The following is an 18,112-nucleotide window of genomic DNA, read 5'->3' on the forward strand; positions in this document are numbered from 1 at the left end:
TGGAAAAAACCACTTTAGGGCAGGGGTGAGGGGTTGGGAATTGAATCTGAATAAATTTAAAAATGCATCCCCATACAACTCCGTGACAGCATTCAGTCCACCGTTTACATATCCCGCGGATTACTCAAGATAGGTGAGCTTGTTGAGGATAGTGCCCAACACCGGCGGCCTCGAGACTAGCGTCTGAGCAAGAACCATTTCAGAAGCTAGACTACGGGCAGGGTGCAGGTCCCATACTCCCTGGGGAACACACAGGGCCTCGCTTGCCGGGGCCCAGGGTTCACGCACCTCTCCCGGCGTGGAGACAAGTGCCCTCCGCGATCTCCCGCCCCAACCTCGAGCACCCATTTTTCCACCCCACCACCCCCTCCTCAAAGCGAAGAGGTGGGCACCTGGGACGCGCGTCCTGCTTTTTCTGCCCGGACTCTCCCGTCTGCTCCACTTTTGCCCCCGACGTCCCAGAACAGCGGAGCAGGACGCAGCATCAGCCCTGGGAGGGCGCAGCCAGTGCACCGCGAGTGCGCTCAGGGCGTGGCGAGGATGCTAAATGGACCGCAACGACCAGGATGCAGACCCCAGCTCAAATCCCTGAGAACAATATCGCCCTTCCCTTCCGTCTGTTTCCCCTCTCCAGCCCGGCTCTGCCCAGCTCAGCCCAGCTCTTTCCCAGCATAGAAGCCGGTGTTCAGCGATCCTTCGCTCGCCACTTTGCGAGGAACTTTGGCTAGCTCCCCTGCGCCACCCGGAGAGGGATGTTAATGAGGGAGCGTGGCCCGGCGCTGCGAGCCAGCAGGCTCCTTGAGCCGCGATTGGCTACTGCGAGGCGGAAGGATGACGTTATGCAAATGAAGGGGCAGGCCTGTGAGGCGCGAACCCCGCCTCCTCCCTTTGGGGTTAGTGTGCCTGTGTTTAGCTCTGGGGAGAGTCAAACTGGATTCCATAGGGAAAGCCTGCAAATCACTTCTATTTTAGCAAGGAGAAAACAGAATCTCCATCCAGCAGGGTCCACCCCTCTCTCTTTCTCCCTCTCCTTTCTCTCTTTCTCTCTCTCTGTCTTTCCCTCCCCCCCCTTCCTCTTTCCCTCTCTCCCCCCTTCCCCCCACCCCACTCTCCCTCTCTGGTGTATCTGTCTACGGCAACCAGCGTCCTCCTCATCTATACGCACTGAAAGGAAAGAAACATCTTTGGTTGGGAGAGAAGGAGGAAAAAAAAAAGAGAGAGAGGAAAAAACTTGCCTGGTTGTGGAAAATGACACTTGAAGTAGCAAAGCCGGCAGCGCGAGTTGAGTCTATTGTTTCTTAAATTGCCATCAGGGCTTTTTTTTTTCTTCCTGCTTCTTCAAGTGAAGGGTACCTCTACAAAAGGAAACTCCAGCCCCTCCTGTCCTCCACCGGCCTGTGATCATTACAAAAAAAAAAAGCACCCAAACCAAAAATTAACCAACCAAACAACCCCCAACAGCCAAGCATACATCTCTATTTTTTTATTTTGGTCTTTTCGTTGGATTTTCCCTTCTTTTTTTTTTTCTCTCCTTTTTTTTCGGGTTATCGCTCAGTTTTGAGCGAAGGTTTACATTTTTTTTTTTTTAAATTTGCTTTCCAGCCCGCCTAGATCTTCTAGCACGAGTTCATCGTCTCAAAAAAAAAAATCTCTGGCTGGCGTTTTTCTTTCCTTTTTTTTTTTTTTTCAATATTTTCAAGGGGGAGGAGATTTTCCACAAGAAAAGGTTGTTTTCATGTTTGGGATTCAGGAAAGCATCCAACGGAGTGGAAGCAGCATGAAGGAAGAGCCGCTGGGCAGCGGCATGAACGCGGTGCGGACGTGGATGCAGGGCGCCGGGGTGCTGGACGCCAACACGGCGGCGCAGAGGTGGGTACCGCTCGGGGACCGCGGCCGGGGAGGCGAGCCCCAAGCAGAAGAGCCGGGAAGCGGTGGCGGCGGCCGCTGCGGGGCCGGGCCGCGCTCGAGAGTCCGCCGCTCGGCTCGGCTCGCCTCCGGGTCTCCGCGCTCCCCGGCCGCGCTGCCTTGGTCGCCTGCGGCCGGAGAGAGCCGGGAGCTGCCTGCGAGGAGCCCACGCTTTGCCGGCACTTTCCCCTGCTTCGCCTGTGACTGTTTTCATTTCGTTTTAAGCCAGAAGAGGCGTCTCACCAGCACGATGTTGGATATCTGTGTTTTTATGTGATTGCTCTTTCTTTCCCGGCTGGCTGTCTTCTCTTTCTTTTTCTTACTTTCCATCTTTTCTTTTCTTTTTTCTTTCTTTTCTTTTTCTCCCTCTTTTTTATCTTTTCTTCCTTTCTTTCCTTCCTTTTTTTCTTTCTTCCCTCCTTTCTAAACTTTTTTCCTTCTCTTTCTTTTCCTCCCTTCCTCTTCTTCTTTCTTTCCTTCCTCCTTCCTTCTTCCTTTCTTCCTTTTTACCTCTCTCCTCCTTCTTTACTTCCTTTCCTTTTCTCTTTTCTCTTTTCCTTTCCTTCCTTCCCTCTCTTCCCTCTTTCCACGCTCCCTTTCTTCATTCTTTCCTTCCCCTTCTTTCTTCACTCCTCCCTCCTCTCTTCTCCTTCCCTTATCTCCCTTTCTCTCCTCTTTTCTCTCTCCATGTCTCCCCAGAACCTTCTCTTAATTCTCTAGTCTGGTTCTCCGTCCCCCTCTCTCTAGCTTTCAGTTTTTCTCTGTCCACGGGTAGAACAGCAACTCCCAACTTTAATTCTGACATCTCCTAAAAGTCTTCCCCACCCTCTGTCACAATGATCCCTTACAGCCCCTCTCCCACTCAGTTCCTGAGATGCTAGACTGTGTGGCCTGGAGGCACTGCCCTTGGAGATTGACGTGGGGGAACTTTTCTGGGCACTCTTATCACCCTTTCCGGGGACTCCTGGTCCCAAGTGAGAAATGGTCTTTTTTTTTTTCCAGACCACCAGCTGGGCTTGGGGGAGTAGGAGATCTGGCGGCCCCTAGCCCTGTCGGACTCCGAGAGGGCGGAAGGGGAAAAAGGAAGATGACTAATTACCTCATCCTCATCTTCTCCGGGCAGGGGACAAGTGTCTACAACATTGTTCCCATCCCCGCTGAGTACAACGATGGGGGTGGTTAGTAGTGAGAGTGAGTTGGGTAACTGGACTGGAAGCGAAAGAGTGTGTGTGTGTGTGTGTGTGAGCGCGCCCTTGTGTTGGGCAGGTCGGGTTATTAGTGGCCTCCCGGCGCCCCTGGCACCAGAGCCTCCAGTTCCCCCGCGGGCACGCTCAGTCGGCACCCCGGGTCCATAGGATTTCTGGAATGAGTGTAAGGATTTCTGTGGAGCAGCGAAACTTTGTCAGGACAGGTCTTTTAAAAACATCCCCAGTTCCCTGTTCCACAGCGACCACCCTTGACAGCTCTGAGTCCCCCACCCTCAGATCCTTTTTCTCACTTGCTTTACTTGGGGAGGGGGCATGCGGTTTCCCGAGGCCGAGCGCCCGCACTTGGCGGGGGCACTTGAGGTTTCCTGGAGGATGGCTTCGGCTTCAAGAAGCTGAGCCTGTTTCCATCCATCCTCACCTGCCCTCGAAGCCGAGGCGGGAGATCCGTGAGGGTGGCGGGGACCAATTCCCATGCTCCCCTCCCTCCAAGTTGTAAACGACCAGATGTATTCCGCGAACGCGGGTTCACCGCAGCCACCTCCACTTTTCTTCCTTCCCACGCAGCGCGTGTCAGGTCGGAGTAAATGCTTGCAGGGTTTATCTCCTGCGCAAAACCCAAACGAAACTTTCATGGCTCTTCCGCGAGTTCTGGGGGCGCGCCCTTGCTCGGCGGGAGGATTGGACACGCGAGAGCACGCATGTCCCGCCGCCGGGTGGGCCCGGGGCGCCGGAGGGGGCGTGTAGGGCGCCCACTGGGTGTTCTGGGGTAAAGGAGGTCGATGTTTGAGGGTTCTCGCGTGTGGAAGGGGTGACAAAGTGTCGCGCGTTGGTGTCCCGCTTAGCCGTCTAACTCTGCGTCTTTGGCCGCAGCGGGGTGGGTCTGGCCCGGGCTCACTTTGAGAAGCAGCCGCCTTCCAATCTGCGGAAGTCCAACTTCTTCCACTTCGTCCTGGCCCTCTACGACAGACAGGGCCAGCCCGTGGAGATCGAGAGGACAGCCTTTGTGGGGTTCGTGGAGAAGGAAAAAGTAAGTGGGCGCAGCGCCGCTGCCCCTCGTCCCCGGCCGGGGAGCAGGCCCAGCCGCTTCGGGAGGCGCGCTCCTCGGCGAGTGCAAAGCATCCATAACACACTCCTGAACGGGGTTCCCCAAGCCACTTCCCGTCCTGGGCGAACTCGGGGTCCTCATCCATGAGGTTCTGCTCCAAAAAAAGTTCGCGTGGAGCCCCAGAGCTGGAGAGAGGCGAGCCCGGCTTCGCACTCCAGAGTCAAGGGCTCCCGGGAGGAACCCGCCCTCAACCGCGCGACCACGCGCGGCTCCTGCCTCTGCTGGCCCAGGCCCGAGCCCCCAGGCCCCACGGAATTTTCTGGAAGGGAAGAGGGAGCAGTAAGGGTCGGGAGGGCGGCAGAGGGATCACAGTTGGCCGCAATTTCTGCTGCTCCCGGGCCTGTCCGGTTTCCCGACCGGGGGTCCCGTCTTCGGGAAAGTTGCCTCGAAGTGGGTCCACTCGCTCACGCCGAACTCTTTCCTGCGTCTCTTGTTGTGTCTTTGCGTCCTGCTGCAACCCAGGAAGCCAACAGCGAAAAGACCAATAACGGGATTCACTACCGGCTCCAGCTCCTCTACAGCAATGGTGAGGCTCCGGTCGGGTCCGCGCCGGCACCCCGGGGCCCCGGGTGAGGCAGGGTGCGCGGGAAGATCCAGGTGGACCAGAGCCCTGAGCACGCAGAGTCGTGCACCGTCCTCGGGGTAACCCGGCCTCTCCTAAGTTTCGCCGGAGGAGGTTTCACCCGAGGAGGCCCTGAGTAGCCGGAAGGCGGCCGTAGCGGGCTCGAGCACACCTGGGGCCAGGTGTGGAGCCCGGCCCTCGAAGGGCCAATGCCTTTCTTCCTTCCATTCCTAAGGCCTGTTTTCTTGGCTTAGCCCAGACTCCAGGCCCTACGTCCTTTGGGCTCAGGCGGCCAGAGCTATCGTGGCCTTGATGGCTCCCGGAGAGCGCGCGGAGGGGTTCCCTCCAAAAAAAGGGAGAGAAGCCAGGTGGGGGTCCCGCCACATTCTCAGCTGCCGTGCTTGGGGACTGGCCCTTCTCAGGACACTGGGGAAAGTGGGGGTGGTGGTATCCTGTCTGTGCTTCTCTGGGACGGTAGGCGTTGCTTACGCCTTGGAGCCCCATTCTTTGTTTTTTGTTTGTTTGTTTATTTTGCTGCAGATCCTCTCTCACTTAATTTTCCTTCGTTCCCCTATCCCCTTCCCCTCTCCCCCAGGGATAAGGACGGAGCAAGATTTCTACGTGCGCCTCATTGACTCCATGACAAAACAAGTAAGTTTCTTAATTTCGCGCCGCGGGGTGACTCTAGGGCCTCGAAATTTGGGGAGGTCAAGAAGCTGGCTGCTCCTTAGGGCGGGGTCTGGGACTCGAACTCTCAACACCAGGGCGGACCTCAGACCTCACTCTCAGCGCAGCCTTCCAAGTGCAGATACACACACTAGCGCCCACCGCGTGGGGAAGGTCGCTCGACGGCTCCTTCCTACCAAGGGAGACTCAGGCCTTGTGCATTAAGACTACAGGGTGCTGAGTGGGGAGAGTAAATGCTGAACTTCCTCTGACCCGGCCGAGGAGCCCGGGGGAGGGGGGGGAGCAAAAGGTGCCCGGGGACCGTGGCATAGAGTGGGCTGAACTTGTGAAACTCGAACCCTCCGGGCCACTCCTGGGAGATAGAAGGTAGGGGAGGGTGTGGGGGGCCTAGGTATCTTACTCAGGAATGGTGAGATGAGCTGAGAGCCCAGATGACCCACTCCACAGACTTTTCAAAAAGGAGGTGGTGGTGGTAGTATTGTTGGAAGAGGGAGCGACAATTGTTAGAGGATATTTTGCAAAAATCCTCCTGCTTTGCCTCCAAGTTTGGCAAGAAGCCAGGCAGCATGAGTGAGCTTGTGGTCTTAAAGGTACATAGACGGCATTTTCTTCAACTCCCCAGCACGCGGGTGTCAAACGGTATACATTAAGGTTGAGTTATGGTTTAAAAGATACAATTATGAGCCGAGTCAGAAAAGAGGCCTGACGTTTTAATGAGGCACAGGAGCCCCCCCTTTTTTTAATTTTAAGAAAAAGTTTAGTTTCAGAATTAAGTAGCTGGTTAGGTAGTTGGAGGACTTGGTAACAAAAAAGAAGCCAGCTTTATTGGGTGGGGGAAAGAGATTAGAACAAAGAGCAAAGTTATACATTGTGTACTAACCACCAATTTAGTAAGAGGAATACAACTTATTTGCTTGATTGCAATTTAAAAATAGTTCCTTTAAAATAAGGAGGGTGATCTTCGTTAGATACTGACTTGGGAGTTGGCAAATTAGGGTACATGCCTATTTTAAAATTATTTTTAGATAAGCATGGCTTAAATATGTCCTACAAAATGCACATTCATGAGCTGTGGGAAGTTTTAAAATCTATTCAGCAAGAACCTCTCAATAAGAGCTGATTTTGATTGTTAGTCTCATATTTCATTGTGAACAAATAGAAAACATGAGGGTATGAAATGTAGTTTTAAAAATAATAAATAAATGCCTACTGAAGTCTATTTCAAGTTATTTGCCTAAAATATTTGACTTTCTTGAAGATTTATTTCTTGGTTGATTGGTCAGTAAATTCACATTTATACTTCCAGTCTTGGTCTTATTTTCTTTACTCATTTTGATTATTACATAAGATAATTCCCTTTCATTTGGACACATTGTATTTTGTTAAAAAAATTTTTTTCCCCTGCCATGCAGAAACACAAAAGCCTGATTTCAGTAACTTTTTTTTTTTTTTTTTTTTTTACTGCATCAAAACAAAAATGTCTTAAGTGGAGTTTTGTTTTAAAAAATTGTCTTTGAGGAAAGAAAATGGGGGGGGGGGAAGTGTAAACTATAATACATATTCTGTATATATTTATTAGAAATTGCTTTTTAAAAGATAAAAAATCCTCACAAACCAGTATGTAAGGCCTGTCTGCTTGTGCAACATTGGCCGCTTAAATATTAAATTATAGGCAGCACAATGAAACGAACAATTGTGAGGAGTGCAAAATTAGGACATGTTTGAAGTGATTAACTGCTTTCAAAACTTTTAGACCCCTTAGACAAAAAGTGCCACCAAGAACTGATTTTCCCATTATGAAATGAACTGACTTTACCCAGTCTCATATGATGGGGGAATAATTTTGAATTTTATAAAGCAATACATCAAATATCATTTTACTAACAAGGTCATAGAGCTTAAGAAAAACTACAGCTTAGGGCATTCTTTGACTGCATGGTATTATAAATTCTATCAGTTGGGGGTGGGGAACTAGAACAAGATAGAGTTTATTTTTAATAAGAACAGGTATGAGAAAGTCATTTGCCATAATGTGACATCTCACTGAAAGTTAAAATTATAAATGTATGCAATTATATATTTTGGTGGGAAGTGACCTGAAAAAGGTTTAAATAACTATCTGAATTTACTCCAAAAATATCAAGAGAAAGGGATTTTTTTTTTTTGAGGCATACCTGTTTGCTTTCATAATAATTGTCTAATGCCTTCTGTGTAGGTTTCACTTTGAAACACAATCTCTGCCCATTATCTGTTTGTTTGTTGATTATGTGCTGTAAGTGTTTGAGAAGAAGGTTAGCTTCTTGTAGACACAGTTAACACAATAGTCTTCAGAAAGCAGATCAGTGTGAAGAAGCATAACTTTTCCTGGCTGTGATATAATTATTATATTTTAGCCTTAATGAGTAAAACAGTGGTTTGTCATCTAGCTTGAAATTATTCTACGATAATTAACTACCAAGTCTGATTTGAAATTTCTTAAATTTTTTATTTTTGTTAAATATGCAGTGACCCCTTCAATCCGAAGTAAGGCTTGACATAAGCTGACTGATTAAATGGTTACATTTTTTCCCCCCTGTGAAATTCTTCCAGAGAGACTCAGGATTTTGATATTTAGAGTACAGAATGGATACTTTCAGTGATGTGATATATTCTTTTTTTTTTTTTAAGATTTTATTTATTTATTAGACAGAGATAGAGACAGCCAGCGAGAGAGAGAAGATGTGATATATTCTTAATCACATCCTAAATTTTGGAGGGAATACCTCGCCACAGTTCAAGTGTCTTCTCTTAGCTGCTTGTTTGTAACACTTTTCATATCAGAGGTGCAGTTTTACGGGTGTTGTGTTTTATCTTTGACTCAGAAGTTAGGGTTAAAACTCAAAGGGCATCTTTGGCAAGCAAAATCTAAAACTATCAGTGCACTCTGCATTTTCATAGAATGTTCCTAAACTTGGGTGGAGTGAGCAGCATTGAGATCAAACAGAAATGTACTCAATCAACCAAGATGTATTGGTATGACACAGTATTTCACACCTTTTCAAAGTGTCTCATTACACTATTTTGGGTAATGACTCTTAATTTTGGAGTCAACCAGGAAAGAGAAGTTTTATTACAAGTGAATGTGTAAGGATCTGAACCCCCTTATCCCTGTTCCTCTCTCATAAAACACAAAGGATATGATGATATTTAAAAAATTCGTCCACGAACTAGAAAATGAGAGGCTTGCTTTTGGGAAGGGTTGTTCAAAACCAAGTTTAGCTGGACTAAAAATAGGTTGTTTTTGTGTCATTGCTGTTTTTGGTATTCCATTAGTGAGCATGCAAAAAGGCCTGTAGGATCCAGAAGTTTATGGCTGTTGCATTCAGAAACAGTTTCTACTGCAGAAGCTCAAATGAACCCAGTGGGGGAGGTCTGATGTTTAATGTGCCTCATTTCAGACTTTCATGTAGTATTTGAAATATGATTATGTTCTGTGATAGCTTTGGTGAGTTAACATTAAATAGTTTAAAAAAAAAAAGCCTTTAACTTGTCTTCCCTCCTACCATCTTGCTTTAAAAAAAGTGACATTTTTATAATCCAAAGAGTACCAAATTCTGTAAAGTTATCAAAAACAAAATACTACTGCCCGCAGACAGCAGCTCTTTTTTGGAAAGGGAAAAATAATAGTCACATAATCCTTGTCATGTATGCGTTTGAAGGTAGTGATGTGGGAAGGGGACCCTAAAAATGTCCTAGCATAGTGGGAAGCCCAAAGTACAATGATCAGAAATGCTGTCCTCTCTCTCTTACAAGCTAATCTTCCTTATATATTTGTTTTGATATTCCCGGGACTTTAAGTTATTGATGCAAGCGCATTTCTTCCTATTGATTGTTTCATTATATCCTGCCACAGCTACGTAGATTTGATTAACAACCCTTTCAGTTCATGGTTCTTCATTGGTAGATAAACACATTTTTAGTATATCAATAAGTTCCAAAGGAATTCACTAGGGCCAGCAGAGAGGTTCTTTCATACATTTGGGGAAACAAAAAAAAAAGGCAAGTTTATAGTCAGGAGCCACATTTCAGCAGCTTTCTCTCTCCTTTGGTAACACGTCAAAAATGCAGGTGATTTAAATTTCCTTGCACATAGAGGAATGAAGAAGTTTGGAATTTTTATGCATGATCAGGACCTGTGTTTGGGAAAATGTAAACTCATCACAGTGGAAAATGTGTTGTTTGGAGTCTGGGGGTGAAAACAAAGCTGATGGTTTTGGAGAGATTGCCGGAGCCAGATGGCCTAGTACTTCCCCAGTCTGGCGGTCCAACTGCTCCCTCCTGGATAATATACAGCCATTTGTTCGGGGATATTTACGCTAGAGCTGTTTCCATGTGAATGTTTGAACAGCATTAAAAACGAACATATTAGTAGTGATGCATTTATCGAAATCATATGACTACACCAATAGTCTGTTCTTATGCCTTGACTTATATTGCGGAGAGGAATGAAGGAGTGCTTGGATGTTGGTGAATTGTTTATATAGTTGTTGAGCAAGAATGATTTGGTCTCAGTGAGTAATTAAAGCATGTAAGCATTTGGAATCAAACTAATGGAAATAATGATAGCACCTACCTTGAAGCTCTTTTGTGACAATTGAAAGAATTCATACATGTAAAATGCTTAGAATAGTGACTGGCACATATTAAGTGCTTAATAAATTAGCTGCTTTTATTATTTTATTATTATTATTATTGTCCCATCGGGTTCACAAAGCCAGCTGTAACTACTAATATAGATGTAAATGTAGTTATCATATGAGTGAAATACCTCTTACTACTGTTAGAAAAAGAAATATAATGTGGGATTATTAGGGTGATTCAGTTTGTATCTTGATGCTTGAATAATATAAGGGATTTTATTTCTTTGAGACATTAAATATGTATTCCAAAGCTAACTGCTTTCGATACACATTGTAACTGAACAGCATACTGAATATGATATCATTCCTTTGCAACTTTCCTAATTCAGTTCTGAAAACAGGCCTTCCTAGCTGCCGAGCTGAAATTACATCTTTATAATTTGTTCACCAGTAGCCCAGCTGCTAATTGAGGCAAAATAATTTTTTATTTTATCCCACTATTAATGTTGGATTGCTGTTTGACACAATTGTTTATGAAATGTCAGATTTGTAGTGTTTGTTTTGGCACAGGTTGATTTTTAACTAGGGCTCCTTCACCTACTGGAAGTTTCTGGGATCACATAAGCTAGCACTTTTTTTTTTTTTAATGACAAGCAATATAACTTGGTGGTCGAATGCAATGATTAATATTCTAGTACATTGATATTGTAGGTGTTCATATAATTTTTTGATTCATTCCAATTCTTGGTAATTTGCTACCAAAGGCTTGTTGACAGTCTGTATTTAGAGGACATTTTACTTCTGGTTGAAGGAGGTACTTTGTACATTCATGAACTTATTCTTGAAGGTGATAAATTAGGTTTGGCCTTTATTTTGCATGTAGAAAAAGAAGTAACATATTTTCAAGGTTACTGCTTTTACTTAAGTGGAAAATTAGGAGTTTTGTTAGTTATGGATAACCCATCTCTCTTTCCTTTCCTTCTTTTTTCTTTTCTTTTTCCTACCCTCTCTCCCTCTTGCGCTCCCTTTCTCTGTCTCCCTTTTTCCTTCCTTCCTTCCCCCCTTTCCTTCCTCCCTTCCTTCTATTCCTTCCTTCCTTCCTTCCTTCCTTCCTTCCTTCCTTCCTTCCTTCCCTCTTTCCTTCTTTCTAATGATGAAAGTCTCCTATTGTCTGATTGTAAACCAAAAAAGACTTCTAATGAAAACATTTGCTCCTAAAACCCTTTTGGATTTTGAAGAACCAAAGTCAAAACTATTTTCCTTGCCCTCTTTATTTTGGCATAGAACACAAAGAGTTAAAACCATTAGAAGAGTAAACAAAGAAAGGCCATGCTCAATTCTCTGTATTTCCTTTGGCATCCTATTGAAGTGTGATCCTGGTGCCTGTTCGCTGTGTATTTTTCGTTTTTCTGTGTGGTCTTTACCCATAGTAAGTTTCAATTAACGTTTAAGACCCAGTGATGTTTTAGAAATGCAGGGATGAACCACACTTTACAAGATGCCATCTAAAACAGGGGCCACTGAGGCAGATTTCCTCTATCGATTGATTTATTCCTTTTCAAAGACCAATATAGGTGAATTTATAATTGGGCATTTGAAATTGATGGCATTTTATTCTCTCACAGTAAAACTTCAGGTACTGCTGTTGCATAAGAGGATGCAAGTTTAAGAATTCCTATTTTTTTCCTCATTTTTGTTCATTATAAAAAATTATTTTGGAAAAAAACCTCAATCTGAAAATTAATGGAGTGTTAAAAATACTTTGATATTTTCTTTCTGCTTATGAGGAGAGGACATTAAGGAAAGGGGGCTAGTATACCAGGAAACTAAATCTGCTCCCATAGGTCAAGTTTTGACAACTTCTTTATCAATTTCACCAGGTTTTGAAAGTTGAGATGAAGTTAGTGCTGTTTATTCTTTTAGCTTTCTTCCTGCACCGTCTTCAATATTCCTGCCACCTTCAGGGATTTACTTGCCATTGGCAGAATTAAGGTCAATATTGTTTTCTGCTTGGTACTGTATTCTTTATTTCTTAGGATAAAACCTGAACTTGTTTTGCCATCAATTCATTTATTTAAATAATATATTTTATAGGTTTTCTCTCCCCCGTCCGGCCCATGTCAGTAACAGGCCTCAAGTCCTTACTCCTGATAAACACATTGATTTATTTAAACCGCTGTTGTCTTTGTCGCTCTCACAGCAGACTACCTTCCTCACAGTGAGCAGACGCATGATTTACTATGGAGGATGAAAATAAGCCTTCTTCTTGGTGTTCCATTGTCTGGGCCCTAAACCAGCTGTCTATTAAAATGGTTTCACTTAAAATAGTCAATGCTGTTTATATGCTTCTGTGATCTCCCAGCTGATCCAGGCTCAGCGAGCTTTATTCACACCCCACAGAGGCACATATTTAAATTAGTAAGAAAAGCAGAAGCTTCTAAGTTGGTATTAGAAGATCCCTTTCCTTTTAGGCTTGAAGTCTGGGTTTGCTGAGCTGTGAACCCATCTCGACTTGTGTATGACATGTAGACGGTAGAGACTTGCTGTGCGGGATCAGTTGTGTGTGTGCGCTGGAGGGAGAGCTTGGTGACGTTTTTAAAAAATCTGCCTTATTGTGGACACTCTGCTTCAGAGAGCTATTCAGCAAAATACATTTATCATATTTTCCCATTTTGGATCTCATTGGAATGTTGAGTTCTTGGCCCATATCTTTTATATGATACCGTGTGTGTGTGTGTGCGTGTGTGTGTGTGTGTTAAGAAGGCTTTTCGGTAACAAATACTGCATAGGTGAGGCTGGAGGTAGACCTGCCTGTGACTGAGGTCCCCTCTGTAACTGATTCTCTGACACCGAGGTTCTAGCTTTCCAACCTTACAGGCTCAAAAAGAGGGACAGCAGAAACTTTAGGCTTCCACCCCTGTCCGGAATTCCTAACTATTTCTGAGCAAATCCAAACTCATGCTTTTATTTTTCTATGCTTGATTTAGAGAAGGATTCTCCATTTTGACTGCTGTCAGAAGTGAAGTGGCAATTTGGCATTTGGTAAAGAGATGTATTACAGAGGCCCTGGGCCTTCCAGGAAAGATGTGCAGCCACTAAAGATAAAAACATGGGATCCCTGGGCATTCATGGATCATCTACTGTTTAGGGAAGTTGTGAGCATATCTGCATTGCGTCGCGTCTTCCACTGAATATCATCATGGATCCACTGATTTGGGTGGAACCAGCAACCTCAACAAAAATAATATCATCTAGAAACGATCAAAGTGGGAAGGTCTGATATAACTGATACACATTCCTCTTAAAAGAAAAACCAAACTCTTTTTTTTTTTTTTACAGAAAGGAAAACCCTACCAATAGCTGTGAATATATTTACCAAGTTGCTTGTAGTCATTTAGCATGACAAAAAACTGAAGCTGAAACAGAGGTTATCGGGGATGTTAAGAGAACATCCAAAACATGTAGTGATAATAGGATGTCACAAAAATGCATGAGTAGAATTTTTTAGCACCATATTTGAGACCTAATCAGTTACTTACGGTGTTTCTTTGATTTCAGCAGTGATTGCAATAAGTAAAGCAGGCAGATAGAATTTTTGGTTTTCAAAATGTTTTCAGTTTACTCAGTGCATTTTCTTGAATAAAGTAACTTCTTGGGTATTTGAAAACGTCTTTTAAGAATACGGGAAAGAATCTGTGTAGGTGCAAACTAGTGGATGAACAGTTTAGGGATAGTGTATTACCATAATGTAGATGATGGCTCCATAAGATGGTTATGAATAACAGAAAGTGAAGTCGTAAGTTCGCAGCGGGGACTCTGGCTGATGACCTCTGGGGGATGGCAGGCACCACCTTACCCAAATGGCCAGAGTTTACCGCCAGTAATGGACCTAGCTGACAGTGTATCAAATACACCGAGAAGAACTCAGAATCACATCTGTGGTATCCTGGCCCTGAATTGGGTAACTTTAGTCTAAGTTCGAGGAAACATCAGACAAACCCAAACTGAAGATATTCTACAAAAGAACTGGCTTGTATTCTTTAACAATGTCACTATCATGAACTACAGACTCAGGAATGTTCTGTGTTAAAGGAGACATGGCGACTGAATGCAATGATTGGTATTGGCTGTTTAAAATTTTTATTTATTTATTTATTTATTTATTTTTTTGCTGTGAAGGACATTATCGGGTAATTGGTGAATTTCAATAAAGTCTGTAGATTAGAGTATTACATTGCATCAGTGCTAATTTTCTAATTCAGATAATTGTACTGTGCTTATGGAAGAGAATTCTTTGTTTTAAGGAAATATATGCTGAAGTATTTAGGGTATGCCTGCAGTTTACTTGCAAATGGTTCAGGAAAAAGATAGAAAAGAATAAGCAGATTTAGTAAATTGTAAACATTTGAGGAATCTGGTTCAAGAGTATCTTGTAATTCTTTATATATTCTTGCAACTTTTTCTGTAAGTCTAAAATTATGTCAAAATAAAACATTAAAAACTACAGGGCTCTGGTAGGCTAACCATAAAAAATGCTTTTGAGGGGCCAATGGTAGAGAAAGGTTTTCTCCTCATACAAGTACTTTACGTCATGCTTTTATTTGTTGCCATTTTTGTTTCGTCATGGAATTCATTATCATACCCAGCGCCTGCTCCAGGGTCTGCGTGCACCGTGTCTTAAGCTGCCTCGATCCTTTACAGGTTCTAAAAACCCCAGGTTTATAAACGAAGCACATTAGAGCCAAGTACACGTTAGTTAGTGCGGCGTCTCTGTGTACTAAATAAGGATAGTCTCTGGTGAATTTAAATAGTTTTGTCGCCAAGAAATTGAGAGATCTGAACGTGTGAAAGGCATTTTATTAATAATTCGGAGCTGTGTGTGTATTATGCAGTGCTACAGTGTTCAGTTAGTTAAAAGGTGTCCTGAGGTAGAGTATTGCTCTAGCAATAGCTGTGATTTTCTTTGGCCCAGGTATTACCATGTTGATCCTCCAGGAAGCTGCCATCCCAGGGAAACTTCAGGGTGATTTTAAGCAAAATGTTTGTATGCGCATTACTGAAAACAGACAAAGACATATTGGCTGATGAGGTGCTTTGGAGTCCAAATTTTGGGAGTCAGACGTAATTCTTCTCAGTTTGGGGAGATAGCTCTATGGCCTAAGCCCACACACAGCAGCTGCCGGCACGTAGTACTGTCTGGGTGGGTGTATGCCCTGGAGAGCACATGTTTTCAGCCTGTAGGCGGGAAGAAGGATTTTCCCTGATTGATGAATCATCTCAAAGAAGACACAGTTAGTGAACGGACTCATTAACCATACCCCCACTTGTTTTCTGCTACTCATCTCTAGAACACTCAGTGTTGGGGCTGGAAGTAGTAAAATGAAGAGACAAACGCGTATTTAAAAGTCAGATCCACGTGCTTTTCTATATTTTAAATCCCTAGCATCTGAATCTGCTAAAGCTTCTGGGTTTTTCCTCCTCATTGATTAGAGTCCTCGTATTCTGAATTGAAAGGAGAATTGTGGTTGTCTTGACAACAGAAGTTCATCTCACACCCTGATCCAAAGATGTGCATCATAATAATGTGGTTGACGGGACAGAGAGGAACATATGCCTTCGACTTGATTTGGGTTGATCCTTAACAACATGCCTTGAAGCAGTCGCTCAGTGCGGCCTTGGGCTCCCGAGAGCTAATTGGCCCTCAGTAATGTTGAAGTGGTCAAGTACTCAATTGAAAAAGTTTGTTCTCTGGTATTTGGTTCCATTTTGAGCTCAAATCATGCCTTTGTTTACAGGCCATAGTGTATGAAGGCCAAGACAAGAACCCAGAAATGTGCCGAGTCTTGCTCACACACGAGATCATGTGCAGGTAAGAAATACCTTGTCCCCCCCCTTTAATTAGCAAAGAGAAGGTGAATTTGTATCTCAGATCTTGGTGAGCTCAGGTCCATTTTTGGGTACACATTTATCTTGCTTCTGTTAGATAATCTAGAAAGGACTGTGAAACATGAGTATTCGGTAGTAAGGCATCACAGGCATCTCAGAGGTTCTGGATTATTTATTAGATTTCATCCTGAAAGACATGCATTTCCATTTTGATATCACACTTTTAATGGGCACGAAGCAGTGCCCTTCCCTTCTTCCTTTCAATCAAATAAAATACAATATATCCTTTCAATGTACATATATGTGCTCAACTACATTGCTAGTAAAATAAGTAAGAGTTCTATTGATGTCAGCAGAAGCCTCTGGATAAGATTTGAAAGTTACAGTTCCTCTTTTTAATTCTCCCACTTAAAAATGTGACCATCGGTACAAAGGCATCATTCCTCCTTAAATTGAGTGTGGGTTTTCCCCCCCTTGCCTCTCATCTCTCAATCTTAGCTACCCTGTATAATAACCGTGACCATGTAGCTAATATTTCTCAGTAGCAGTGAGCTTTTGGAAGGATGGCAAATGTTTACGCCTGAAAGTTATAAAAATTCATGTCACCCACAAGCGAGTGTATTTATTTTGCCTGTAATCAGACATAAGCCACATTGGAAAACAAGCAAGCAGACCAAATGCCCTTCCATGGCCCCAGCCTGTCCTCCACATGGGAGAGAGTAGACCAGAGGACAGCCTTTAAACTTGCAGGATAGGATTCGTATTCTTCATCGAATAACACCTGATCTATTCTGAGTAATTGGATAAAGCACGAAGATGCCACTATGCATCAGGGAAAGGCTACTAATTGCTTTGTTCGCCATGCAGGCTCTCCCTGGCACAAAGCACGCTTGGCTCCTAACTACTACTGACCAGTCCTTCTAGGTTCAGCTGCTGCCTCAGCACGGGTGGGCTTTATCTGCTGCTCCTGGACTTGTGGGGAAAACAATCTCAAAGCTCCACAGGTGGGAATAAAAGAAAAAGGGCTTGGTGTGTTTTCTTCCTGAAATCCCAAATATTAACTTCTCTATCTGTAATGATGTATGTATACGAAAGCTTCTTTTTTTTCTTTTTTAAAAAGCATACTTTTAATAGATTATTCTAAATTCCTCAGGAGTTTCCCAAGTTTTCGCTTCAGTGATTTGTAGAACTTGGTAATTATTTGTAGAACTTGGTAGAAGGATAATTTCTCCTTACCTTTAAAACAGTAGCAAAACCCGAAAATACGGTCATCAGTTTCTTAGAAGATACTACTAGGCAAAAATTAGTGTTGTCTTGTATACAACGATGGTACCGTGAAAGCTGAGTTGCACTTTTCAGAATTAAATGAGTAAAATCATTTCAAAAAGCGTTAGAAAAAATGACCTCCTTTGCATTACTGTTTTTCTGATCGTATCTCTATTTTAGCTTCCCGCAATTAGCATGTCATTAGAATGAATTTTCCATGTTCTATTACGTGTGATTCTAGCAAATAGGGGACCGACAGGAAGATGAATCTTGAACAATAGGCCAACTAATGTCTGTGTATCATAGATTTGCATCTCATATCTGTACATGTTTGGACTATGCTAGAAATAATTCTATTCTTGAAATACTTTAAGATATATTATCCCTTTCACGCACAAGCCTACCCTCTAATAATGCAGTTTATATTTTTCTTGTTCTTAAAATTCATTGGTCCAAAGTACTTTATTATGCCGGTTGGTGTGCTTTACTGCTGATGTTCTTTCTATTTTTCAGAAACATAAAAATAGCAAAAATAAAATTCTCAAGCCACTGAAGGCAAATGATGATGTTTGTACTGTGTGGCTAAGAGGGAAAAGCCATATTCGAAATGTCATCCTGCTAACGTTACAGATGACGGTTTTCCTGGCTGCCTATAGATGTGTAAGGGGTACTGTTTGTTTACCAGGCCGCCATGACCCTATTACACAAACCTGTCATCTATTGTGTGGCTAACAGTCTTTTAAATTGCAAATCTGATGCTCTTTAGGGGGCTTTAGGAAAAAAATTCTCACTTTCCACACCATCCTATTTCTCTTGATTTCTTGCCTGTTGTAAGTGGAAGTTGGGATGTGCTGAATTTGCACCAGGGGTGCAA

The 18,112-nt window shown here is 43.6% G+C and overlaps 1 protein-coding gene across 5 annotated transcripts in view; it reads left to right on the forward strand.

Annotated features, from left to right (window-relative positions):
* Positions 1-18,112, forward strand: part of EBF1 (EBF transcription factor 1) — a 389,762-nt gene that overhangs the window by 5,113 nt on the left and 366,537 nt on the right. For 4 of the 5 annotated variants that reach the window (XM_040630353.1, XM_040630354.1, XM_040630355.1 and 1 more), the window contains exons 2-6: positions 1,751-1,869; positions 3,984-4,140; positions 4,681-4,744; positions 5,376-5,431; positions 15,882-15,955. In XM_040630353.1, the coding sequence (XP_040486287.1) occupies positions 1,751-1,869; positions 3,984-4,140; positions 4,681-4,744; positions 5,376-5,431; positions 15,882-15,955 (470 nt within the window). Of the gene's footprint in view, positions 1-1,424; positions 1,870-3,983; positions 4,141-4,680; positions 4,745-5,375; positions 5,432-15,881; positions 15,956-18,112 lie in introns of those variants that run through there. The other variant, XM_040630357.1, reaches the window with a different exon arrangement.

This window comes from Ursus maritimus, unplaced genomic scaffold, assembly GCF_017311325.1.
Source record: "Ursus maritimus isolate PB19 unplaced genomic scaffold, ASM1731132v1 scaffold_15, whole genome shotgun sequence".
NCBI classification, from domain to species: domain Eukaryota; kingdom Metazoa; phylum Chordata; class Mammalia; order Carnivora; family Ursidae; genus Ursus; species Ursus maritimus.